General features: G+C 37.5%; 3 protein-coding genes across 3 annotated transcripts; 2 read left to right on the top strand and 1 right to left on the bottom strand.

Annotated features, from left to right (window-relative positions):
• The first annotated feature begins 118 nt into the window (after positions 1 to 118).
• On the top strand, positions 119 to 2099 carry LOC113355383 (GDSL esterase/lipase At1g54790-like). The gene is made up of 5 exons (XM_026598231.1): positions 119 to 486; positions 583 to 783; positions 1059 to 1225; positions 1338 to 1608; positions 1687 to 2099. The coding sequence occupies exons 1-5, from the start codon at positions 252 to 254 to the stop codon at positions 1953 to 1955; spliced, it is 1143 nt and encodes a 380-aa protein (XP_026454016.1). The 5' UTR covers positions 119 to 251; the 3' UTR covers positions 1956 to 2099.
• Positions 2100 to 2425: 326 nt separating this feature from the next.
• Positions 2426 to 3655, bottom strand: LOC113355384 (UPF0603 protein At1g54780, chloroplastic-like). Its single transcript, XM_026598232.1, has 3 exons — positions 3166 to 3655; positions 2885 to 3077; positions 2426 to 2793 (listed from the first exon to the last, which is right to left on the bottom strand). The coding sequence occupies exons 1-3, from the start codon at positions 3580 to 3582 to the stop codon at positions 2546 to 2548; spliced, it is 858 nt and encodes a 285-aa protein (XP_026454017.1). The 5' UTR covers positions 3583 to 3655; the 3' UTR covers positions 2426 to 2545.
• Positions 3656 to 4008: 353 nt separating this feature from the next.
• Positions 4009 to 6632, top strand: LOC113355385. Its single transcript, XM_026598233.1, has 8 exons — positions 4009 to 4370; positions 4503 to 4582; positions 4920 to 4980; positions 5316 to 5373; positions 5555 to 5612; positions 5751 to 5823; positions 6073 to 6202; positions 6367 to 6632. The coding sequence occupies exons 1-7, from the start codon at positions 4044 to 4046 to the stop codon at positions 6163 to 6165; spliced, it is 750 nt and encodes a 249-aa protein (XP_026454018.1). The 5' UTR covers positions 4009 to 4043; the 3' UTR covers positions 6166 to 6202; positions 6367 to 6632.
• The last annotated feature ends 20039 nt before the right edge of the window (positions 6633 to 26671 follow it).

Genomic DNA, 26671 nt, shown 5'->3' on the forward strand with positions numbered 1-26671 from the left:
CATTTACTATCCATTCAGAAACTTATTCCAAGGTTATTTTGGTCATTTGGTTAAACACCACCTATCACATCATTTCCTTTAGACTTGAAAAGAATTTTTAGGAAAGGAGTAAACTTGAAATACACACAAAAGCTACCAATAACTAGACTCTCAGTTATAAAGAAACAACTATTTGGTAGAGTGTTCACAATCAAACATTATCGAATTCCAAAACCACATCGTTTTGTTGATCTTGTGAAACAGAAGCCATCATGAGTCTGTCTAGGCTCTCTTATGCTCTCCTAATTCTTGTCATTTCTTTGGTCCGGGTAGTACACTCCATTGATTTCAATTATCCGGCTGTCTTCAATTTCGGCGATTCGAATTCCGATACGGGCGGGCTCATCGCAGGTCTCGGCGAAAGTCTTGAACCGCCTAATGGAGTACAGTACTTTAAGAGTCCGGAAGGGAGGTTCTGCGATGGACGTCTCATTGTCGACTTTCTAAGTAACAATTTTCTTTTAACATTTGTGTAATAATATGCAGTTGGGATAAATTCAGTGTTTTCTTTTGCTTATGAGAATGTTGTTAATTCTGTTGCAGTGGATGAATTTGATTTGCCGTTCTTGAATTCGTATCTGGATTCTGTTGGTTTCCCAAGTTTCAAAAGAGGGTGTAATTTTGCAGCAGCAGGGTCTACTATACTTCCTGCAACTGCAACATCTGTTAGTCCATTTTCATTTGCAATTCAAGTTGCTCAGTTCTTCCGATTCAAAGATCGAGTTCTTGAGTTGCTTGCGAAAGGTATATTGCCATTTTGCAATAACGTAAAACTGCAACATTTTGATTCAAATAGATAGGTACATGTGGTACAGAACTATATTGTGTGAGGTGCTAGGCGAGGCGGGTTTGGCGCCTCGTCTAGGCGTCCTAGGCTCCCAGAAGAAAAAAAGGGTTCACATTTTTGCACCTTGGGTGTTTTATTAGCTAGGGACCCTTTCACGACTCGTGCGCCTAGCTCGCCTTTCACAACATAGGTACAAAATGCAAATTGTGACATGTTTTTGAATCTTTTGCAGGTAAGAAACTAGATAAGTATCTGCCTGCCAAGGATTTCTTTCAGAACGGGCTGTACATGTTCGATATCGGCCAGAACGATTTAGCCGGTGGATTTTATTCCAAAACGGAGGACCAAGTAATTGCTTCAATCCCAAATATACTAGTGGAATTCGAAACCGGCATTCAGGTGAGGCGAAATATATATGTACATCAAAAAATTTCTTTCTTCTTGTTTTTGAAGCAGCACATTGTAAACTTATGCTGTCTTCATTCGTCGCTCGTGTTTGCGTTTACTTCAGAAAATCTATGATCAAGGGGGTAGAAGATTTTGGATTCATAATACTGGTCCTCTTGGGTGCTTGCCTCAAAATGTTGCAGTATTCGGCAAAGACCCGTCTAAGCTTGATGAACTTGGATGTGTCAGCGGACACAACCGTGCTGCTAAGCTTTTCAACTTGCAGCTTCACGCTCTCACCAAAAAATTGCAGACTCAATTGGCGGATGCAAATGTGACTTATGTCGACGTATTCTCCATTAAGTTCGATCTCATTTCAAATTATCCGAAATACGGTAATGTTACTTTCTCTGGCAAATGAAAGTTACTTGCACTGTAACCTGAATGCTGATCTCAGGGCTCTAAATTTTCAGGGTTCGAGAAGACCCTGCTGGTTTGCTGTGGGTATGGAGGTCCTCCACTGAACTACGACAATCGAATTTCGTGTGGGCAAACTAAGGATATAAACGGGACATCAGTGACAGCCAAAGGATGTGAAGACAGTTCTGAATATATAAGTTGGGATGGAATCCACTACACTGAAGCTGCAAACGAATACGTAGCATCACGTATACTAACAGGACTGTACTCTGATCCGCCGTTCTCTGACAAGATGCCATTTGTTCTGAACCTCAAGTTCTGATAACAGCATGAAATATGTTCATAATTCGTTATTTCTTTTTTTTTATCTGCTAACTTCTATGGATTCTTTCTAAGCTAATATCAATAACTTTGTGACTACTGAAATTCACAATGTCAAACTAAATCCATTATTTTTCTCCTGTAATTCTTCTTCATATACCTTTGTTGTGATTATCGAAGTCGCATAGGAGGCAATTTGCAGTAGCAGCTGTTGTTTGAGGCGCTAGGCGAGGTGAGGCGCCAAGCCCTTTGCCTTGCCTCATCTAGAGCCCAGGCGCGCCTAAGGCGCCCAGGGAAAATGAAAAAATGCTCACAGTTTTTCACCTTGGGCGTTTTATTAGCTAGGCGCACCCTACACAGCTAGTGCTCCTGGCTCGCCTTTTAACAATACAAGGCTAGTTAAGTTTCACCGGTCTGTTCTGCGTGGAGTGTCGTGCTAAACAAGATCAAATATAAGAAGACTCTGATTCGGAAACGGAATCAATTACGAACAAATATTTATTCATTTACGTGCAAAAAGCTGTTGTTGATAATTGATTAAGTAATGCTCTACATAAGAATTTGTACAACGAATAGATTGTCACATACAGCTCACTTTCTGGAGACGTACGCGTAATACTGAGCCATAGGAACCACGAATGCGATCACTAACAAACCCCCGACAACAAGAGTGAACTGCCCGCGTTTTTCATCGGTTTCTTCCCTGCTCTTATAGTTCGACTCCCGTTTGTTCTCGTTGAATTTCGGACCACCAGGATCAGGTAACCCGTCAATTGCAGCAACCAGCCGTTTGGCACTGCTGTAAATCGCTTCATTGTACTTCTCTTCGGTAGCCAAGACTGCAATGCAATGGCACATAGTCAGATCATGCAAGCACAAAATATGCATAAAGCAAGCAAGAATGAGAATCCGCGCGGTGCTGTTCCTTACCAGGAAGATTTTCAGAGACAGTGGAGTCAAGAATGGTATCTCCAACGGCTTTAATGAAATCAGGCCCTCCAGTGATGGCACCTTCTTTTTGGCTAGTAACCAGAACAACCACGGCTTTGTTACCGCCTTGTTCAACGGTCGGGTACCACTTTTCTAATAGTTGATCCGCATACTCAAATGCATCAGCTTTACTCTACAACCAAATCAATGCAACATCTCAAAAAAACAAATGCTACTCCGAAACACAGCAATCCAACATTCTTAAAGGGTTAGCAACTTACAGTGAGCTTACGGACGGTAACGAAATTAATGTGAATATTTTTCCGTGTTTCCAAATCGGTTAACAATCGTCTCAAGTCGGATTTTGTAACCCGACTGAGAACCCCAGCATCATCAACGCAGTATGATTCAGTTGGCGGACCTTCATTAATGATATCGAATTCTGACGCATTGGCATTATTAAGCAGAACTGGAGATCCAAAATTTATAGCTAAAGAAAGTGCTAGTGCTGCTAATCCGTGGTGAATCTGAGTGACCCATTTCTTAGCAGGTGGCGATTGAAGTGATTGGGTTTTAAGATTTTTAGAAATGGGTTTTGGCAAGGAGATGACTGGATTTGTTAAGAGTGTTTTTGAAGTGGAGGAGATTTTGGGATTGTAAAGCGGGCAAAATGAGTGAGGAGAAAATATGGTTTCCATGGTGAGAGTTTGGGTTTCTTTGATTACTCCTGAATTACCACTAAGGTTTTGTTTTTCTGTTGGGGATAGTTTGGATGTTGGATTGAGTGGTGGAGTTCTGGATAAGACATTCTTGTACAAATGTCTTGGAAACCATGGAACTTGGATAAGGGTAGATTTGGCATTTGAAAATGCAGCGGGAATACAAGCAGGACACACATGAAAATACCGGATGTTTCCACCCAAATACCTTGAGGGTAATGGTGAAGAACTTGATCCAAGTCATTTGACATAGCCTGACATTTACCGATGGGCTGAAATATCTAGGTCATAAAGTACAATGACAAATATACCCTCACATATGTAAACTAATCCCAAAACTAGACCACATTATAAAATCTCTGTCTCTGCCACCACATTATCTACATTTTCCAAGTCTAACCCACCACCATGGATGCTGTCTTCTCTACTCTCAATCTCTCATGGCCTTCCTTATTTTCTCCCTACTATCTCCACATCCAACAAAACCTCTTCTCCAAAACACCGTCAATTCAGAAACCCTTTCTAAACCCACCACCACCACCAACTCAACCAAGAGAGATTTTCTTATCAAAACTAGTACAATTTCCATTTCTTCACTAGCTATTGCACTTCAATTCTCTCTTACTTCTTCTATTGCTTCTGCTCAAAATGCACCTCCAAAACCACTCCTTTCTGAAATTGTCAGCACCAAAACATGGTTTCAATACTATGGAAGTGGTTTCTCTATTCGAATTCCTCCTATGTTTGTTGATAAGGCTGAGCCTGAGGTAAAAAAAGTTCCAGACTTTTTATGTGTTTTTACTTAAGGTTTGTTAGTTTTAGTGTGATTTTTCTGTAAATGTATCAAATTTTGGGTTTGGTAATTTGAATTGAATTAATGGTTGATACCCTAATTGTAGGATTATAATGCTGGTATGTCATTATATGGAGATAAGGCGAAAACTAAAACTTATGCAGCTCGATTTGAATCTTCTGATGGGTATGTATGTGAACTTGAATCCCCAATTGATTGTGCCTTGTATAGTAGACTAGTGCTGAAAAATTACACTTTCGGGCCACATTAGCTAAAATAATTGACTAGAGTGTTTATTCGATACTAGCTACTGCACAATTGATTGTGCCATGTAGTGTAATGCTGTCAAAAGTAGTATTGGACCACCGCACCTCGTGGAAATGCAGCTGATATGAACTTATCAGTGATTCTCACTCCCATCCGGGATGATAAAATACTTGTCACATGTTCATTGTTCGTTCTGCTGTAGTAAGTTCATTGTTCGTTCTGTTCAACTCATATTAAACTTTGTTGATTTATGTAGCTATGAAGTTGTAAGTGTTCTCACTCGCGCAACTAATTCGCTCAAGATCACTTTCTTAGAGGTTTGTCAAGTGTCCATTTTTCTGAACAAATTATGTTTGTATAAGTGAGGTTTCTGTGCACCATGTGTTTGATATATCCTAAGGTTGCGATCTTGCAATCGCGTATTACACTGAAAAGCTACTCGGTTTCTCTGGGAGAGTTTCAGATTTTATTCCCACCTAAGTATTTTAGGTTTCTTAAATATAAGACGAATCATGACCATCTTCGAAAAATGTAGAGATTCATTTTTTGGATAAAGCTTTCTACCAAACAGTTTCTACTGTAAAGCATATGTTAGGGGGGTAGTTGCTGAGAGGTTCTTTTAACAGCTCTACGTTTTTGTTTACTTGAGTAGGCCAAGGATATCTCGGACTTGGGTTCATTAAAAACAGTCGCAAGAATCTTCGTGCCAGGTAAATCTACTATGTCTATTTTGTGTTGTTCAGCTCTGCTGGTTTATGGCTTGGGGATCTTATTCTAATAGTGACAGTTACTTCATTCACCAGATGATATGATCCATGGGATAATTTATTAGAATCAGGATTTGTCTTCCGTTAGAATTCTTTTGAATGGTCGTCAAATGTCAAAATGCAGGTGGGGCAACTTTGTATTCTGCACGTATAATCAAAATCAAGGAGGAAGAAGGAATCAGGTAAAGTTTAGGTCCAAGTTGAAGGGACCAATGTCAAGTTATGTTGTTCAATTACAAAATTCAATGGGTTTTTTTTCTCCAGTTGTATTACTTTAAGAATATTTTCATATCCTGTATCAAATTTTTGGTCTGTTCCAGGAATTACTACTTCTATGAGTACGGATTAGAGTATCAACATTTTGCAGTAGTAGTTGCTGTTAGCGGTGGCAAGGTAAACTTCGTCATATAAGTTCTTGATTATGTAAAGGTTCATGGAAACCTGACAAAGATTTAAGTCGTAGCGGGAGGGTACTCCAATTTCACCGAGATTAAGGGAAACTAGAAAATGAACCAGCTCTCTACTCTTTCATATTTTGTTGGTGTTTCTAAGCAGCTAATGTATCAAACTCAAATTAACAAATACAGAACAGTAGTGAAATTTTATACATGTTTATGCAACCTACCGTATGTTGTATTATAGGCCTATATAGCTGGAGCAAGTGCCCCAGAATCTAGATGGGAGGAGGATGGTGTGAAGCTTCGTTCTGCTGCAATATCACTATCGCTTTTGTAACCACCCAATTAGACGTTCTTTTTTAAGCACTTGGCAGGTACGGAAAATCCAAATCTACTGTGTTCCATTACCTTTTTATATATATCCTGGTGAAACTGGGGAACAATATTTTATAATTTCTCCTATTCAGTATTCTGAATTACGACTATGTTATCCATGAAAATGAAAATCTAATACGGAGTTGGTGCATTGTTGTTTCAGTTAATTGTTCTAGTGGAGGGAAATCAAAGGTCCTGGAAATGTAGAGAATGTTTGGTCAGTTCTTCTCAGTATAGTATTGGGGCGCATCCTTAAAGACATGCTTCACCTGGGAAAAAAGTTTTTCGACCTTCAAATCAAGGCTGTGTATAGGTAATTTTTTGGGATCATGAGACTCAACAGATGACTTTGTAGGGAACTTGTATTCAAACCTCCTATCAAGTCCATATATTCACTGCTTCCTATTTGGAGTGTTCCAATTTTTCTTACCTCTGTTTCTATCTAGTTCTGATCTATGAAAGGCGCTGACAGTTGATCAATCCTCGTGCGTCAGATACCTTTATAGAAATTAAGCCATTCAGTTAAATCGAAAGCAAAATAAGTTACAAACTTGAAAAGAAAAGTAATGACAGAAATAAGTGAAAAAACTTATTCCTCACAACCAAAACCATTTAATAATTTCTCGTTCTCCTCCATTTGTTGTTTCTCGAGCAATTCTAGTCGTTTTTCTTCGGACATGACCACCACAGTTTCGTTCCCTTTGCTAAGTCATATACGGAACATGGTATAAACAGCTGAATCTGGATGGGAGCAAGGCTCCTCATCAATGATCTCCACACGAAGGCGTCGTTGTTGTTCAACTCTAAGCCTCATTTTACTGTCGAATGGTTCGAAGAAGCGAGGAGCCCCAACCTGAACAAACACAGGCATGATAAAAGTATCACTCTTATAAATTCTCTTCTCAAATGTGCATCTAGCAATCCCCTTTCTTTTTTCTGCCTTATTATTAACCTTCCCCCAGATACACCTGAAATTAGTCCGAATAGGCGAACCTTCAAATCCGGCAACGTCGATATCTTTCGATTTAAACTTGAAAAGTGCAGTCCTCTCGTCAAGTATTTTACGAGGTTTTCCTTCCAGCTCGCGTCTCTTCATTATCTTCATGTGAGACTTGGGGTCAAGAACTACCGCTTTTGCTGTTATCCGAAACACTTCCTTGGTTCCATGCACAACAGCAATTCTGGTGCCCGGAGGTCCCCAAAACATAGCAACACAATGCAGATGTTCAGAAATGAATTCGAGAATTTCATGCCGTGCATCGTCGATTTCGCGGGCGTAAATAGGTTTTGTCAGGTAACGTCTCCAACCAGCTGACACGGTGACTGCATCTGATGACTTCAACAGTTTCATATGCCAGTTATGTCGCTTAATTCTCACCTGCATATAACCAACATTTTCCTCTTCTTCAAGACCTACCACAAGAATCGGATGACGAGGATCAAAATTTTTAACCACCTGGAAAGGAACGTCATGAACCTCCAACCTCAGATACGTCCCTGTTCTGAAATTCTCATTCTCCATGTCAACAACAAAATCCTTTGCCATTTCCGTGTCAGATGTGGAAAAGGGAAAGGATCAGTTGCGCTTGTAACACCAGCTAAACGAAAATCGCCAACACCAGCAAGATGCACCATAGCTCCGCTCTTAATATTGCAGCCTGGAAGATAACCATACAGACTTATGTTTCTCTTGCAAAATGCATCCTCTTGCAGTTCTTCTGGAGGAGTAACGTCTTCGATGCGATCTACCAGCACGTAAGGATGCGACGAGCATCGATATGTGTTGTGCCAGTTGTTGTACCTCCTCCATTCTGTACAAGTCATTATAAAGATCAGATAAGCAAGATATTGTTGCTCCTTGATATATTTCAGTCCAAAAATGGTCCTTGAGACACTCTGGTTTCTACCTTGAGTTCCTTTTCATCTTTGAACTCGTCAAGATGTGTAAAAACACCCATTACCTCTGGGAAGCCATGCGCTTGTAAAAGGTTAAGAAACTCGAATGTTTCCGCTTCAAACCCGTAACTTGCATCAACCAATATCAGCACAAGATCGGCGTACTTTGCAGCATCAATCGTTCCATTAATGGCATCAGGGCATTCCAGCCGCTTTCTTGTGTTACCTATTATGATGGTGGTGGGGCCTGGTGATGGGGACGGTGATTCCTTAGTAAAATATTTGACTAGAGATTTAATCAGCAGGGACTTGCCAACACTAGGAGGTCCTTGCACGAGAACAATGCAAGGAGGTGGTGGTGGTTCATTATCATCATCATCAACTCCATCACCACCATCTAGCAGTGGTTTGACATCACCATTATCCCAAACATCTTCACACTTGTCTTTGTAGCGTCTATAAATCTTGTAAGCTGGATCAACTTGAGAAGAAGAAGCAATTGACATTATTTCCTCTCTCCCTTTCGCATCAACTTGTGTATGGATGGTTTATAGCTTCTCCGAACTCCATTCTTGCAAACCGGTCGTCTTCCAATCCCTTCTGATTTCTAAATACTGCCTTCAATCTACTCCGTCCATCACCACAGACCAACGGTCTACTGCTATGTTCCTTGTCTGTTTTTGCGGCATCAAACATCTAATTCCTTGTTTATCTTGACTTCTAAAACAAATTCCAGACAGTCCTTGATAAACAACCTTTGAACCATAGCTAGCAGCTAGGGCTGAACATGGTTTCGGTTTTCCGCTGGAATCGGACCAAACCAGACTAATTAGGAAGAAACCAAACCGAATCATTTACTAATGGATTGGTTACGGTGTAGAAAGTGGAAAATTAATAGTGTTGGTTTTGGTTTGGTTTGACCTCTAAAACCGAATCAAAAACCACTGGAAAACCGATTAATTTTTAAACTTAGTTTATATCGTCGATTTACAAGTATTAGATTATACCCATTGATTTAGAGGATAAATAGAAATCTTAAATCTAATATTTCATTATGACACTCTCCCTCTTTCTCTTTCTCCTTTTCTCAGCCGCCTCCCTTCTCCACCCCCAACTACAGTTGCTGCTACTCGACTTTTTTCTTCCCGTCTTCCTTCTTTTTTATTTGTCAATAACTAAATTAAGATATATTATATATCTTCTTTTGATCTCTAGAATTAGAGTAAGCTTTAACTATTCTTGATATTTTTTTTTTATTTTATTTTTTTTCTCTATATATTTGTGTAAACCAATACTATCGGCAACTACCAAAAACCACTGGGACAAACCGAAACCAACTGGAACCATTTGAAAATCGAACCAATGGTTAATGGATTGGTTTGGTTTAGATTTTTAGAAACCAATAGTATTGGTTTCGGTTTTGGTTTGTCTAGAAACCGAACCAAAACCGACCATGAACGGCCCTAGCTAGCAGCTGCATAGTACTTGGGCAGAAAGGACGTGAACTGATAGCTACAAGGCACGACCTGTGGTTCCGGCTTTTTACCGAACATTTGTTAAGCACAACCTGGGGATGTCATCTTTTATAGCCTTCTAATTCCTGCGAATAAGATCAATAACCCATGTCTCCAAATCATATATGAACTCAAAAACTTCACAAAATCTCCACCATTTATCATCACAATCAACGGCAGAGAACTTCATTTCTTCTCCCTTGTATTCTTCTCGAATCCAATTCCATAAAAACTCAAGTTATTTTTCATTGCCAGAACATTAACGCAATACGGTGGCCCTAAACGGCAATCGATCGATATAGAAATCCTTGTCAAACAAGGAAACCGTTTCCTAGTTCGAGATGGCCTTAATTTCACATCTTTCTTATATAAAGGGCAACGCAATACGCGAATACGTATCTTTAATATCAGCTAGAATCAATTCATTCATCGGCAGTTTTTTTGGGAAAGACCCTAAAACAAGGATGAAAAATCTGGATGCTCTTGAGAGTATGATGGAAGTTATAAAACCAAAGAAATACTCCAAGGAATGGATGACAGACCTCAGGAAATCTTTGGCGGAATATAATTCGGTTGTTCCATCTGGAGGCCCAAGACCCCAAAACGGCTCAACAGGCCAACGTACGGGGGTGAGCATTTGACCTGTAATCAGTGGATTTAACCGGACCAACCGTTCATTTGGGAATGGATATCCGGACCGTTCGTTAATGGATTGGGTGTGGATGGAATTTTTGAAATCCAACGGATAACGGATCGGGCCCGGATGCAACCTTGAAAATCCGTTGGACATCCATATTCGTTAAATTAAGAACATTTATATAGTTCGAGAAAATGTTATGGATCATTTAGGAATTTTTAAGATGTTTGCTTGGGGTGTTGTACATCTAACTCCTTCAAAATCCTAAGCTCATAAGGCTCCACGTTGAACGGTGACCCTCACCCACTCACATAATTGCTATGTTTCACTTTTCCTCAAAGGAGAGAAAAACAAGGCTTTTTCTTCACAAAATAAACAAATTTTTATATTTATCACACACAAAATATAAAAACGAAAACAAAAAAAAAATTCTTAGAAGAAACCCTAGGTTTTCTTCCCTACGAAAAAAATCATCATTAACGATGATACGGAAATTCGCTCTCTTTATTCTCCTCCCGATTTTTCCCTGAACGAGAAGAGTAATTGAAATGGAATAAACCTCGACTAAACCTAAAACAAAGCTTCCGCCTCCACCTTCTTTTCTACCATCTACACATCTGTATCATCCTGATATATTCACCTCTCCTCTTTTGTTCGTCGATTTACCATCATGTATCATATCTGTCTATGTGATAGATTTTATTATTTTGATCAACTAGGTTTTTTTTTTATCTGTTATCAATTATCCTTCCAACTTTTAGGTCGACAAAGATCACAAGTCCAAATCAGTTGTTAGATCTATTTTATTTCAAAAGAAATCAGTTAGAGTTTTGACGTTTAGTTTTGTGCTAGAAGCTTTGTAAATGGAGCTGGTTAATTATTGCGGTTTGCGGAAGCAGTTCAATAGCTCGACTCGGCCTAATATGAAGAGATGCGGCGTATTAAGTTTGACAACCATTTCGAGTGGTATACAAGACCAGGTAAATTATTTTCCATGAATGATTTTTGCAATCAGAAATCTCTCACTCCTTTGTTTTTTGTGTCTTTGTTTCTCTGAATCAATAAACTCTAACCCTTCTTTTTTTAATTTTACAGGTACTATTTTGTCCAAAATAAGTTTCGGAGAAACCCTAATAGCCATTCAAGAAAAGATCTCAGAATTCTGGTGATTTTTATATGCATCTTACTTATTCTAATTACTGATATATCATAAATCCATATTTTTAACTTTCAAAATTATGTGTGTTGATTCCATTTCTCATGGTTTTCTTTTGCCAATGGAAAGATTCAAATCTAATTCTGCTACACTAATCCAGTATTGTGTTTTCTTCAACATTTGGATTTTTCTTTAAAAAAAAATTATTTATCAGATTGATTATAGATTGTACAAACTCAATGTATACTGTGTTTCTGAGATCATCCAAACAAATTCTATCAAAGTGAAGATAATGCAACATGGGGCTCCTTTGATTTGTACTTGCAAGTAAGTTAGTGATTTTTTTTTCTTTGGGAGTTTAAGCTTTCTGTTAATTGTATCTTCATTGCACTCCGCTTGCTTAAATTTATCTTTATTATTTTTGTTGTTAATGATTTTGATTTTTTTTTATGTTGTTTAGGTTTTTTTTGGGTGAGAAGGTAGTTATTTGGGATTTGTCAATTCGCAGAGAATTGGTGTTTCTATAGAAATACTTTGTTCAGCCTTGCAAAGTTTAACCATTTGGTCTGGGAGAGGCGCTCCCAGAAGACTATGTTGCAGGATACTACTGTTACATATGGAGAAGAAGACACACACATACTCATTCATTGTGTATCCTACAACAGTATAATGACAACCTGACCATTGAGTAAATGATTATGACTTAATTGCTTACTTAAATCATTGGTGTTCAATATCATTTCAAACTTGAGTATTGTTCAACATTTTTGTTCCATACCAGGACCTTTGTCGTTGATCGACCACTTTCTTGCAATTAAAAATTTCCAGTAGTTTTTTGTTAACAAACAAGATATCAGTGACATCTTCAATAATTAATCAACACAAAGTTTAATTTCACTAACTATAAGAAAGATATGATGATTAGGCACGAGAAGTAATTGTTTTATGCTTTAGATATTGGAGGCAAGAATTGCCACTACATAGATAATATAGAACCTGCAACCAGTATTCTCATTTCTTTAAGGCTAAAAAAATTGGGGTTGATTATTTTTCTATCGATTGGGATGTGTAAGTTGCATCCAGATGTATACCTATGTTTCATAGAAATCCACAGAGATATAGTTTATGATTTTCTTAGTAATATCCATTTTAGGTTGTAATATACGTTTAACTTTCCTGTTTTACTGTTTGAAACTATATCCTAAGATTAAAGATTGATTGTTTGTTGTATTGAGTTAATTTGTGTTTGTGTTGTAGACAAGAATCGTTAATGCCTCAGTAGCTACAACTAGGAAATTGAAGCGAGTAGCTATACCCTATCAGCGATGGATTCAGATCTTTATAGGAGGAGATGAAGGTAAGATTGATCGGTACTTAATTGTGCGTTATTCTATCTTTCTTAAGTTTTTGAATAATGGCTTAGATGTACCTTTTATGATGTTGAAGTTTCGTGACAAAATAGAATTAGTTAGTGTTGAATTAGCACTTGATTTTGCCATATGGTATTGTCAATGTCTTCTTAATGACTTAGTAAATTTGTCGTAATGGTTGAGAGACCTTGATGTTACTCAATCTTCATTTAACTTTTTATCCTCAGCATGTGCGTTTATTTGTCTAAATTATACCTAATTATGTGTCAAAGATATAGCTGTCAATTTTTTCTCCAACCTGAGGGAAAATTTGGGTCCATTCTGTTTTGAAAGTTGCTTAGTGAAGGTAGCATCTGATCTAACTTGCATTTTCGCGTGGCGCAAGTATACGTGGCTGGATTGCATCTGAAATGCACATGATGATCCAAAGAAATGTACATTTTTCATCGTCCGTGTGGCGTAAGTATCCGTGGCTGGATTTCTTCTGTTAGATGGTTATGCCATTTATTCTAACTTGCATTTACGTGTTTTCTTTGCCTTCAATGGAACGAGTTTCAATCCATCGTATTTGTTTCTTCATGTGCAGCTAAGTTCTCCATTTGTTAAGCCAAAATCATTTGGAAATGGTTACAAGGCCTCCTCTTGCTGTTTTGAGAGGGCAGAAAGATTACATCTGTTAAGGAGGAAGTAAATGAATTTTAGGAATTCAATCACTTTCTCTAGAGTGCAACATCTGACTCAAGAATAATGGGAAAACCTGCTACAGGAATTTGGAACTCATCATGGGATCATACGATGCGGATGTTGAGGCAGACGCAGAGTTTAGTATTTCCGTTCATCTATTTTGTAACTACGTGAGAATGGGAAGTCTATTCTTGAGGTACAATTTTGAGTTGGTGTGTACCTGTTTAGGAATTTCTTAGGCGTTTGTCTATAACTGTCGTAGCTTTCCATTTTGAACATTACATATCAAATACTAGCTCATGTAACAATCTTTTCTTTAAATTCTTTTTTCTTCTATATTGATTACTTGCTATCTTAGCTCAAATGGAAGAGCACGTGGTTTTCAACCATGTAGATGTGCGGTTCGACTCCTACAAATGGTATTCTTATTTGAGTAGGCTAAAATGTTACATGATTCCGGCGTCATATATATCATTTTTGGTCACTTAATGATCTTGCAGTCACGTAGTATATCGAGCGTTCTATTATTCAGATTTACATAACGAGCCTTGGCCAAGAAATTAAGGGTAGCAATTTTATGTTTTTGAATGGTTGAAATGTCTTAGCTAATAATTAGTTAATCATCGCTAATTTTCCTACATGTTTTATTGTATATAACAACAAAAGTGTTAAAATCATGATACATGCAAGAAGACAAAGCATGCAATACACGAAGGATCAACTTAAGTAGAGAAGAGGAGGCTGCTCGAGCAAAAATGTCATCAAGCAGTTGTAACTATGTATGTAAACCCTGTCTTTCAGCTCCACCATTATCAGCAGGCTAATGTTGTCCAACTCAAAAATAAACGACGGGGCGAGGCGAAGCCGAGCCAAACCAAATCAAAAATACTAAGGGACGGGACGAGGCGAAGCGGAGCCACACCCAATCACAAATTTAACACAAAATCAAAAATACACGACGGGACGAGGCGAAGCTACATCACACCCTCATACTATATGATTAAATAAAAATGCCCGGTGCGTAGTACGGGCACAAAATCTAGTTGCATTTTTATATTTGCATACTTATATAAGATATGTAGATTTTATAAGGAGTCATTTGTGTTAGCTTTATTTTCTTTACTATAAATTTTAACTAAAACAAATCCATTGGATTATCCGCATCCAATCCGTCCATCCATGCATCCATTGGATGCAAATCCGTAGGATATAGATTGGATGCGGTTGCCAAATTTGAAATCCGTAGTACAATGAATTGGATGCGGATGAGGTGAAACCAGTCCATACCGACCCATGCTCACCCCTACGTACCATAGATTTTAGCCAAATTCTTTCCTTAAGTTTTTTAAGTTCTATTTTGTCTGTGGTTTAAAAGTCTGTTTTGAGTTTGAGTTGTTCTTGGGTAATTTTACCATTCATTAATTCTTCAAAAGCTAATTTATTAGTTCTTGACTATTCAAAACCTGGCTAAATTGGGGCATATGTCATAATTGGGGCCTATGAATTACTTCAACCAACCTAAAGAAGATGATATGGGGTGTCTAAAAGATGGTAAAATACTAAATTAACCCTTAAAGAAAATTTAATTATTCTAACACAAATTCAAATACAAAATCATAATCACTTTATTAAAAAAATACAAAAATCATTAATCAAAACTCATTTTAAGTTTCCATTAAAACTAAATCCTAATCAATCCAAAACAACAATTGAAATCTAATTTCATTTTGGGTTTTGAAAAAAAAAGTCAAAAACAAACAATTCAAGTGATTGAGTTAAATTCCTTTAATCCATTCCTTCTAAGAGGTACTCTACAATGATTTACCTCTAAATCTTTGAAATGCATTCATCAAATTTTCTGAAAATCCACCCAGAATCGGTTTATGTGTGCACTATACTAGTCAGATTGTGGTAGCAACTGGTTTTTATTATGTACCAACATAATCCGATTCTGGGTGAACATCAACATCAATCGGTTCAAGTTAATGCACGTATAAACCGATTCTGGGTGGGTTTTTGGATTTGTAGACAAATCAAGAATCGGATATACGTATAATCCGATTGTGAATGTTAACGGGTTTTTTTTTTTTGAATTTGAAATTATAGTCGTTGGTACTTTGTGTATATAAAGAGGATAGCCTATTCTCTTTCATACATTACCTAATCCAAATAAATCTTTCTCCATTGTTAATTTTTTTTCATTTGGAGATGTCAAATCCATCATCATCAACTACCAATTCAATCGAACACATACTTAATGATGCAAGCGAACAACCAAATCAATTGAGGCAATGGAAGAAGAGATACGCAAAAGAAGCGAACAAACAACGACAAACAAATATGTTAATGTCATGGATGAAGTGTTAATCAAACAAATAACTACAAAAGAAACCATATCATCGTCATCGGCTGCGAAAAATATGAAGAGAAACTCAAGGCAAAGAAACGAGGTCAAGAGCAATTCCAACTAAGGGAAAGAATGAAGGATGTTGATGAAGAGACCGAATGGATTAGAAACTTTTACATTCTCAAGGATCTTCCAAGAAGATCCTAAAGATCATAATATATTTTGGATTAATGTTGGTTAGGGTCCTTTCGTTAAACAGGCGGGCAAGAAACCACGCTATAATTATGAACCATCCCACATTTTTTCAAGGACGAATCATGTTAGGAAATTATGCATCAAGTACAATGAGTTTCTTGATAGGTACAGAGGGGACAGGTTCGCTGCACAAGATGCATATAAAGCTTGGAGCAGTTTTATCATTTCGAAGCGGCATTGATAGTTGAAGCTCACACTAAGAAATAAAACCGTGTTAGTTTCAATGTTAAGAGTTAATGAAAATTGGAAATGGTCCACAATCGGATTATGTTAGACCATATGTAATCTGATTATTGAGTTAAAAATTGTCTGTTTTTCTGTAACTTTTTCTTCCCAAAATCGGATAACATTGTCGTCCACAAAAATCGATTATAGGAGCCAATCGGATCATGTTGGACCATATGTAATCCGATTATTTAGTTAAAAATTGGGTGTTCTTCTGTAACTTTTTCTTCCAAAAATCGGATTATATTGTCGTACATAAGGACCGAAACCCAGACTAGTTTTGTTCAGAATCGGTTTATAATAGTTCCTTAGTAAACCGATTCCTGTTTGAAGTCAGAATCGGTTTACAACAGTTGCAGTATAAACCGATTCTGACAAAGCTGCAGCAAATTAACTCTACAATCGGACTTTATAAACGTATTAGAAGACCGATTATGTAACAAATTTCATGAGTCCAACATACCCAAAAAAGACAAATCACTTTCATTCATTAAGCTTGGTTCAAGTTTGCAAAATACAATATAAGAAAGCGACAAAATATAAGCATCCGATAAATCAAGTTTAACATAAGGAAAATACTCATTCCAACAAATGTAGACCTTCGAATTGATCCGGCACGATCAATTCCTTCCATCTCCTCATGTTGGGATCATATTTTTTTAGCCACTCCTTGGTGACCTCCGAGACCTCATGAAACCCATCTACCGGTGGTAATGGATAATCATCACGTACTCTAAGACCGATATAATGCATGTTGTTATTGTTGAATAAAACAATTCTCCGATCCTTAAGCGATTCATCCCAAATGGTGTATTTTGGTGCGTATGTGTAGCATGATCCCTTACCAAATAGATGAACAACTCAACTCCACGTTTCCGCCAAGAGATGACCACATAGAGGCATACGCATCCAATACTGTCGGGTAATTGGTCTATTCCCCTTTCGCCCTTGTACTCTAGCAACCATTTTTTCAAAAATCACTTCTTTGTCTTGTCTTGTTTTTCCTTCCTTCATCATCGAAATGTAAAATTCCTTGTCTTCTTGTAAGCGCAAGGACATCATCTTTCTAAAGTATTGATATTGGGTTAGGTTCTCATCGTCCGCCAAACTTATATGGCCTATTTGTTCCGACGCAACGTGATAACCACAATTCCCATCCGCATACACATCGTCGGTAGATAACACATAGGTCTTAACGATTTCAGGAAGTTTCGAGTAATACTCCTCGAATATGGTGTAACACGTTCGATGGGGTCTACCGCGTTCATCCCTAGGCGTGCTTCCATCACCAAGAGCGTCCCTTACAGTCACCATAGAACCCTTTTGTCTTGCTTGTCCCTTCCATGCACGTATCCTTGATACTCGTGTTGTACTCGCTTGGCTCTCTTGGGAAGGAACAATTAGATTGTTTGGTGCTTGACTTTCTTGAAAATGATCGATTGGACCCTCATGTTGCGAAGGAGCGAATGGATCATTTGAAAGGACCATATGTGCGCTACTTGTCCCGCTTTCTCCCTTCTTTGGTAGACCCCTTTTCCTCTTAGTCGGTGCCTCTTCATTCTCAATTTGTGAAGGAATGTTTGAAATATTTGTCTTGGATTGTGCGCTACTTGTCCCGCTTTCCCCCTTCTTCGGTCGGCCCCTTTTCTTTGGAACCTTCACCTCTTCATATTTAGCGTCTTCACGCTCATGTTGAGAAAAAATCCTTTTATGACTCAATACCGGGTTTTTTCCGGTTCTCATTGCAACGTTAAACTCGTTCCTTTCTTCCTTCCTATCCATGTTGATAGGTGGTCTACCAGTCGGCGATAGTATCGTCGGTTCTCCGACCGGTACCATATGGGGGTTAGAGGCTAGTTTTAAGTCGTACATCAAAACTTTTCATCCCAAACCATCCTTTTTTGAGAATTTCTCGATGAGTTCTTTTCAAATATCCGTGTCCGCAAAGGATTCGAGTGGTTCTTCGGTTGGGGGTGGTTTGAAAGTTAGTTACTTCTAAAACGGATCAATGACTTCAAAAGGAATTCCTTGTACTTCGCAATCATGTGACGACACGGAAATCCCAAGGCCGTCATCGTCGTACATGAACATACATTTCTTCCTCTCCCCATCTCCTTTTCCACATAATATTTGTAATCCTTCATCGTAGAAATGATTTCCCAGTGAGACACCTTATAGTTTAAATTTCTAATCAACCAATGTTAATTCTTGTAGCTTGTGATGATTTTCATCCTACTTCTTCCATTTGCGCGGTTATCTTGATGATATCAGCCTTGGTGTATTCATGGATGGCTTCGTGTACCGTGACCATAGTGTTTTGGCTCCCTCTGAGCAACCTTTTCAAACGTCCATGAGATCCTTTCGCGATACTTGTCGCCTCATTCTTGTAATGCATGTGTTGGTAGGTGTAAGCATACACAAAGTTTTCCTTGTACGGACCCAACAATTCCTTCATGCAATAAACCATACATTTCTCGTAATCTTTCTTCCATAGCCCAATAAAACCCTCCAAATATGATTCGAACTCGGTCGTGGACATTGAGTGCACCATTAAAACCCAATGATGTTGAAAAGCCTTCCATAGTAACCCATTCGCTTGATACTCCGCTTTCCTTTTCTTCTTTTCCTCCTCTCATTGTTCCGGAGTTATTTTTTGAAGACGCTCATCTTTGGAGTTTTCACGAGCGGTACCTTTTTATGGTTTTGGATTTTGGATATGACCTCTATAATTACTTCTAATATTGCATTGTATGTGCCATGTGCAAAGAAAATGCTTAGCGTCTGGAAAGACCACTCCTATGACATTCATTAGTGCTTGGTCCTTATCCGTTACTATGATCCTCGGAGTTTGATCGCCGCGGTATATCTCTTAAAGGTCTCTAGCATCCAAGTAAAACTCACATCATTCTCCCGATCCATAAACCCCCATGCTACCGTGAAAGTTTGCTTGTCGGAAGTATGGCAAGCAATGTTTAACAACAGCATGTTGTACTTGTTGGTCTTGTACGTACAATCTATTAACAAAATTGGATAGAAGCATTGGACCAACTTGATCATCTCCGGATGATCCAAGAAAATACTAGTCACTTTGCCTTCCAATACCTGCTTCCTCATTGTGTATCCGTGTTGATCGGCTAACTACTGAGATTGTTCCATAACCGCTCTACCATCTCATTCCCTCTTCCTAAAGGCTGCTCTTTCCGTGTAAATTTGCCTCAAAGTGGACAAGTTATCCTTATCGTCCTCCTTAATATTCCTAAGGATGTCACTTGGTTTACACGCTTTCATCGACCTCACCGTTTCCAATTGATGCGGTTTCAACCCACAAACGGCCGCGTGTCCAATAAGAGATTCTGGATCATCATGATTATGACAACCATTCATCACTTTAGAGAGCTTGTATACCTTACCCTTGGGTCCCTCGGGTCTATTAACTATAATCTTAAACGAGAAACCAAGATTCTTTGATTTAGTAATGTAATCCCTTGACGTCTTCTTCACGTACTTTCTGTCCTTTACCCAGTGACTTTCTTACTTTCCACCTCTCTCACAAACAATTTCTAAACGATCTTCACTTGAATGACGGCCTAAAACTAGCGCGCATTTGATCTCTATTCCCTTGTCTATAAACCATTGCTTTGCATCCTTTCTTTCTTTACATTCCAAATTGGTGAAATAGTGGGCAGAGGTATCAACTCCCAACAGATATACGGGTTTGGGCTGATCTTCGTCGAACACCGCAACAATCTACAACAAATATCAAGAAGTTGAGGATTTAAAATCGGTTTATATGTTACAGTCGAGACAACCGATTACCGATAATCGGTTTATATGTGCAACTATAAAGTCCGATTAAAGACTTGACGAAAAAATTTCAAAGTTTACAATCGGTTCATGTCTCGTATCATGTAATCCGATTTTCGTTCACATTTCTCCTGTAACTTTTTTTCCCAAAATCGGATTACATATACACGTAAATAAACCGATTGCCAACTTCGGGTATTCTACGTGATTATTCAATTGAAGGAATTGGCATATGAACCTCACCAACATAAACCGATTTTGGTCACGTACCCATCGTGCCAAAAAATTACTACAATCGGATTACATGGTGATGTACAACAACCGATTATGATACCCAATTTGGGGATTTTACATAGAATCGGTTCATGCGGTGATATCGAATAAACCGATTCTGGAAAAATATTTTGAATTTTTTTTCCAAAATTTGGCGATCGAGACGTGCAAATACATGTTTGTAGATCGTTACAACTGATACCTGTTTATTAGAAGCATTATCACCTTCTTCTTCCCGACGATATTGTTCTTGTGCTTGAATAATATCCTCAAGCATTCTTTGGTTGACATCCTCTTTTTCTTTCAACAAATTATCCAATTCGGTAAGGTGGGAATCATGATAATCTGATGCACCCACTTCTTCATCACTACTAGAGTCTTCATCATCACTACAAAGTTTCATTTTTGCTAATAAAATCACAAACTCTAGTTTTTTTCTTTTTTCCCTCTACTTCTTTTTTCCCTCCAAACCTTAAAAGAGGAAATGAATTTCTACTCTTATCTTAACACTATAATCAAACTCAAACACTAATTAATTTAACTAATACTAAATTAATTAATTATCACTAATTTAATAAGAGTATATTAGGTATTAACATAAATAGTGGTTAAGGGGTTTCTAGAAATTACTTGTTAGTGACCCTATTTTATCATGTAGCTATAGGCCCCAATTAAGTAGCATAGGCCTCAATTTAGGGAGGATTCAAAAAGATCCATTGTCTATTTATAAGGAATCCTACTATTGAGGCTTCAAAGAGTTGATTTTTTTGGGGGGCTAATACATAAAATGTGATTTTATTTTATTTTTGTAATATCTAAACAACCATTAATTTGATTAGTGCTAATTAAAGTGATAAAGCTAACTAATCAGTTCTAGACTAATTAATTGATTAAGCTTTTGAAAATCAAAACTTGGTTTTCCCATATTTTCAAGAAGGAGAAGGATGATTTTGGTGAAATTTGTTTGAAAAACTTTGCAGAATAATGATGAAATTCTTCGTCACAATACTCAGGAAAACCTTATACAGTAAAACCTCTCCGGAAGAATACTCTATATATGAATAAACTCCATATAAGAATAAAAAAAATTGGTCCCGATTTGGGCCAGTTATATTTAAGAATAAACTCCATATTGGAATAAGTCATAAATTTTTCCGCTCCCGTCTTAAGGAACCTACCTCCATATAAGAATAATTGATATTATAATATAAATATTATAAGTTTTATCATGCATCAAAGTTTAATTTAAAGAGATTCTTGTAACCATTTTACAAAATCATTTGGCTTTAAAGTGGTTTGTTTACTTTTCTGTGCACAATTTAGTACAAATACCTTTCACTCATATAATTTTATTGGTCAATTTTCGATAACACCTTTCACTCATGTAATCTCATTGGTCAATTTGCGGTGTCAAAGTTGAATTTATATTTACCTAGACACATTTTTGTGTTTTTAATGCATATAGGCTCATTTTCTCAAGTGCGCATGTATGCAAAAAATTGGTTTATTCATGACATACCTCCATATAAGAATTTTTTTTTGTGGTCCTTAGGATATTCTTATACAGAGGTTTTACTGTAAACAACTCCCCATAGCAATTTATCAATTCAAATCCGTTAAAATTCGGGGGAAATCTGAGTTTTTTACGTGTGACGACGGGGATAATGTGTCGAATCAGCCGTAAAAAGGTATATACGCTTTGAAATTGAGGAACTAGTAAATATGGTTGGGAACTGAGGAACTCCCAGCTGTAAATAAGCACAGCAAATGGGAAGTGAAGAACTTTTGGCCGTTATTTGGGCCAGTATCATGAGTCTGTCTTACTGCTGGGTTACCATGTTTAGAAGGAAATTATCTCGTTCGTAAATGAATATGTAAGTTAAGAAATTTAGAGTTTCAACATGAATACATATATACTATGATTAAAAGGTAGTAATACTTCATTAATTAGACCACAATAAAACCAATTACATACTTACTAGATCGGCACTACAAAGTTGATTTTAATAACATCCCTTACGATGTATTAAGAAGTCTTTGATGATGGAGAATTGAGCTTCAAATTCGAAATTATAACCTTTTCATTTTCTGCATTCCTTCTTAGCTTGAGCTACGACTTCATCTCCGGTCTCACCTCTAAGTCGAAGTTGCTTGCAAATACGAAGTGAAGCCATATATCCTTTCACTTTTTTTGAGTATGCCTGAAAATCGAAGATACAATTCAACCTCATCATGGTTATTAGTGTTACTTGTTTCGCTACAAAAATTATCAAATAATTTACTCCAATACGATTGCCTGACTAAAGCACCTTTTTTCGTTCTTCTCCCTTCTTTGGGTAGCATAGTACAATTTTTTTTGCAAAGAGATACGTCTTCATCCAAAGTAAAGTTGGGTTTATCCTTTGAGTACATTGCATTGGGCTTGCATGGATTCTGGGAGAGATTATTGATGTAGAAGGTGAGATATTGATTTGGAATGGGCGGTTGTATGGAGGTGGAGTTATTTCAATTATAAATAAGTTGTTGAACAGTTAGAACCTTCTAAAAATGAGTCTTCTAATGGATCTATTTTTCAAAATTCAAAAAGTAGCCGATAGGAGGTGGCACAAAAGAAAATTTAGGTATTTACGGCTAGAAAAATGACTATGTCGACCAAGCCATAAAGAATTATAAACCCGTGGGTTTGGGGGTATGTCAGATTTACGACTAGGAATTCAAACTGTTAATCTGGATTTTTACTTTATGTCAGGTTTACGGCTAGGAATCCAGGTTGTAAACCTGAGTTTTTACTTTATGTTAGTGATACGATTTGGAGTCCTAACCGTGTAATAGATATGCGGCCTGGATATCTAGCCGTAATATGGATTCAAAAAAATAAAAAAAATTGGTTATCAGTGAAAGGCACAACTAGGTCTTTCCCAACCGTAAAAGGAACACTTTTCGGAAACCTCCATGTTTCTGCTTTTACGATTAGGAAATTCTAGTCGTGAATATGTGTCGTATTTTTTTTTTTAACAAACTCAGAGACCATCACAGATAGGACTCCTAACGGTAGGGAAACCTAGCCAATGACAGGATGTCTGTCTTTAGATTACAATATTTATAGGCATTTACAGTTAGAGCATTGCTCGGTCGAACTCACAAGTGTTGTTATCTCAAGCTTGTTGTCAAATTTAGTTGTTAAAACTATATCTTGATTTCTAGTCTACATTTAGTCGGGTCTCGGATTGGGACAAAAGTGTGTAATTGAGAATCAGATGGAACTGCATTCTACTGTTTGAAGGCGAAGATCGACATGAGCTTTAGAGAACTTCAAAATCAACAGGAAAGTGAAGACTGAACCACCTATTTCTCAAATTTTTCACCTTTATATCTTTGAGACATTGTCGCATGACTAAATTAGACATCACATGCATAACATAAATTTCGAGTCAACTTTATCTTAAATATTGTTCTCGGAATATGACTACTTAAAACATTTGTTCATACTTGATGAATTTGGTTAAGAACAATTTATTGTTCATGACTTAAATTGTGATTCAAGATTTAATCATCTTAAAATATCCTGGAACATAACAGTGATATGTTTCATTGATGTTATTCGAGAATGTTTCGAAATGATTATTAGAGAAATATAGAACTACTGTTAATCTGGATACAGGACAGTATGCATACAAGTTCACATACTGGGAAAACTGTTATAAGTCTGGAGCCGCAATACACGTACCGACGTAGCTATAGTTCGGCAGCGACTTTGTGATATGCATACACAGTATCCATACCACAAAAATTCTGTGACTCGTGAACCAGGAACGGTAAGGATACCTAATATGCAGACAGTAAATGATATGTTGGTTTTGATACCGAAAACTGTGCGCATGCCCGGTATGCAAACCGTAAAAGATCTGTGAGTTCCGAACCTCATTTTTTGTCCTAAGGGTATCCGTACCGGTACACGAACGATGACAAAGACATTCACAAACATGTATAGTACATATACCATGTACACATACTTACCTTGTCGAATATTTTCAGATGCATCAAAATTATTTCTATAAGATAATCGGCATTTGTATAACTCTTTAGAAACACTACCTAGACATTTTTGATCATATGTGTGATTTATGAAAAGTCTTAAAGTGTTACATGAAAATGGTTAGTTCTATTAGATAGTTTCAACTAACTTACATGAACGGGTCATTATACACGGTTCGGTTACGGTCCATCCTAACCAGATTGTATATTCTGCCATGTTAATCTCAAGTCAATTTTTTCATCTAACGGTGATTATTGATTGCTTGGTTCCAAATCTATCTTAGCTTAAACCTAAAGCAACCTTGACCTTGCAAGTATATAAAAGAAGAACCTCTAGCAACTAGGATCTTTGAATCCCTTACATTATTCTTGTGTGTCTTAGTTGTAAACTAGAGTTTTTCTCTCCTTCAAACCCTTATAGGGTCTAGCGACTAAAAAAACTTCACCAAGTCGCCCTCTCCTTCAGCTAGTTCGAGTATCCTGAACTTTTTTTGATTGTTGAGTTTCTCTCAAACAAGATATATAGAAATCACAAAGTATATTCGTCTCAGACTTTGTGATTACACAAGTTTCGACTTGTGAGTAATTGAGTAATAATTTAGGATGCTCTTCGGGAGTCATAAGACCGAATTTTGAGGTTTGCTAGCCTTTGTCTATTGCAATAGATTTCCTACCTCACATTGATCTTTGATCAGAACGGAAATCACAAATAGGCTTATATGTGGGAGGAAGATTGGTTTAAAGTCTTCAATTGTGTTGAAGAAACTCTATGCTATAAAGGAAGTTAGCTAAGGGAATCATTTGCGCGGAGTCCTACCGGGATTCAAGAGGCGTAAGGAGAGCGAATGTAACTGAATGGTTGTGAAAGTTTAATTCGGTATCAACTACATTCCAGTATGATGTTCTGATAGTAGGCTAGTGTCTATGGCGGCTAAATACAGTTTAGTGTTCCAATCTGGACTAGGTCTCGGGGTTTAGGGGCAGAGCCAAGGGTTGACTAACCATGGCTCTATCCCCCCAAAAAATCATCAAAACCACAAAAAAGCCCTTAAATTTGTAGCAGAATTTGCACTTAGTCCACTTAGTTTTAGAAGTTTAGCCCACCTAGTACACACATTTTATAAAAAAAAACTCATATCACTTGTTTGAAAAGAGTTTTTACCGAACATATTTGTTGTTCCTTTACTGTTTGGAATACGAACCAAAGGAATTGCTCCAAGTGCGTGACTTGTTGCAAGTTGGAGGCGCAGGGATACAGACGGAACTAGGTGAACTATAGGTTTAGTTGCTTGGTCTCAACTATACGAAGTTGGTTTAGATTTTGTATAGCGGCTTAATCCTGAGAGTATTCAATTCGGGACAAGGTCCCGGGGTTTTTCTGCATTTGCGTTCCTCTTTAACAAAATCTTGTTGTGTCTTTTACTTTTCTATTTCCGCAATTATAATTGCTTTTATTATAATTATAATTAAAATACACAAACGTTAATTCCTAATTACTTGATAGCAATCCTATTGTGTTTGGTTAAGTCCGAACCTATTATCAAGTAATCATACTTCGTTGTTGTGTTATCTCGATCTCGTATTCATAGACGATCACACGAAGTGTGAGCCGATTAGTTGTATTGTCTCGACTCCGTCCATAGACAATCACTTTCGGAGAAGTGCCTTATAGGTGGAAAGTTTTAGATTGAGGTATATTTGGGTACCCTCGTCTTTTCATCTTCTTTCTTTCTAAAACTCTTAATCTCTCTCACTCTGTAGAGATGTCTTCTAGGATTCTTGATCCCAGGTTTACTGGAGAAGAGGATTTAACTTTATGCAAACCTATTTTTTCATAGGGTAATCGTTGGAATGGGCTATCAAGACAGTTCTTTTGGGGATAACATTTTTACAATGTTCGTCTCACTGACGGGGAACCCGGGAAACCGAGATGCTCGTCGATTATTCTCGTTTTCAATCAATTAGGTTCGCGGTCAAGCCATTTCTTGCTCTGGTAAGGGAAATTGATCAAGAGAAGTTCATTGGTGTAACTGAAGCTGAAGTTATCCAAATAACTCTCGATAATTGGGAGGAAGCTCACGGTAAACCTTTTCTTTACGAAGCTTGTTTCAACATTCTTAAAGATGTTCCATCTCAAGCACATTTTTACTGCACTCGAACACCTCTCCCGGTCTTTACAATGGAAGAAGATGTTACTTTTGTTCGATGTTGGTCACATCGTATGACTAGACCAATGAACAATGGCTATTTCTGGAAAAGAGTACTGGAACAT

This window comes from Papaver somniferum, chromosome 3 (genome assembly GCF_003573695.1).
Source record: "Papaver somniferum cultivar HN1 chromosome 3, ASM357369v1, whole genome shotgun sequence".
NCBI classification, from domain to species: Eukaryota; Viridiplantae; Streptophyta; class Magnoliopsida; order Ranunculales; family Papaveraceae; genus Papaver; species Papaver somniferum.

What these genes read in the sequence shown, in the direction of transcription:
- LOC113355383 (XM_026598231.1), top strand. Translation starts at nt 252, where the DNA reads ATGAGTCTGTCTAGGCTCTCTTATGCTCTCCTAATTCTTGTCATTTCT. An exon ending in TCTCATTGTCGACTTTCTAA is followed by an intron (nt 487 to 582) that starts GTAACAATTTTC and finishes ATTCTGTTGCAG; the next exon opens with TGGATGAATTTGATTTGCCG. An exon ending in TCTTGAGTTGCTTGCGAAAG is followed by an intron (nt 784 to 1,058) that starts GTATATTGCCAT and finishes AATCTTTTGCAG; the next exon opens with GTAAGAAACTAGATAAGTAT.
- LOC113355384 (XM_026598232.1), bottom strand. Translation starts at nt 3,582, where the DNA reads ATGGAAACCATATTTTCTCCTCACTCATTTTGCCCGCTTTACAATCCC. An exon ending in TTACCGTCCGTAAGCTCACT is followed by an intron (nt 3,078 to 3,165) that starts GTAAGTTGCTAA and finishes ATTTGGTTGTAG; the next exon opens with AGTAAAGCTGATGCATTTGA. An exon ending in TGTCTCTGAAAATCTTCCTG is followed by an intron (nt 2,794 to 2,884) that starts GTAAGGAACAGC and finishes ATTGCATTGCAG; the next exon opens with TCTTGGCTACCGAAGAGAAG.
- LOC113355385 (XM_026598233.1), top strand. Translation starts at nt 4,044, where the DNA reads ATGGCCTTCCTTATTTTCTCCCTACTATCTCCACATCCAACAAAACCT. An exon ending in CGCAAGAATCTTCGTGCCAG is followed by an intron (nt 5,374 to 5,554) that starts GTAAATCTACTA and finishes GTCAAAATGCAG; the next exon opens with GTGGGGCAACTTTGTATTCT. An exon ending in AAGGAGGAAGAAGGAATCAG is followed by an intron (nt 5,613 to 5,750) that starts GTAAAGTTTAGG and finishes GGTCTGTTCCAG; the next exon opens with GAATTACTACTTCTATGAGT.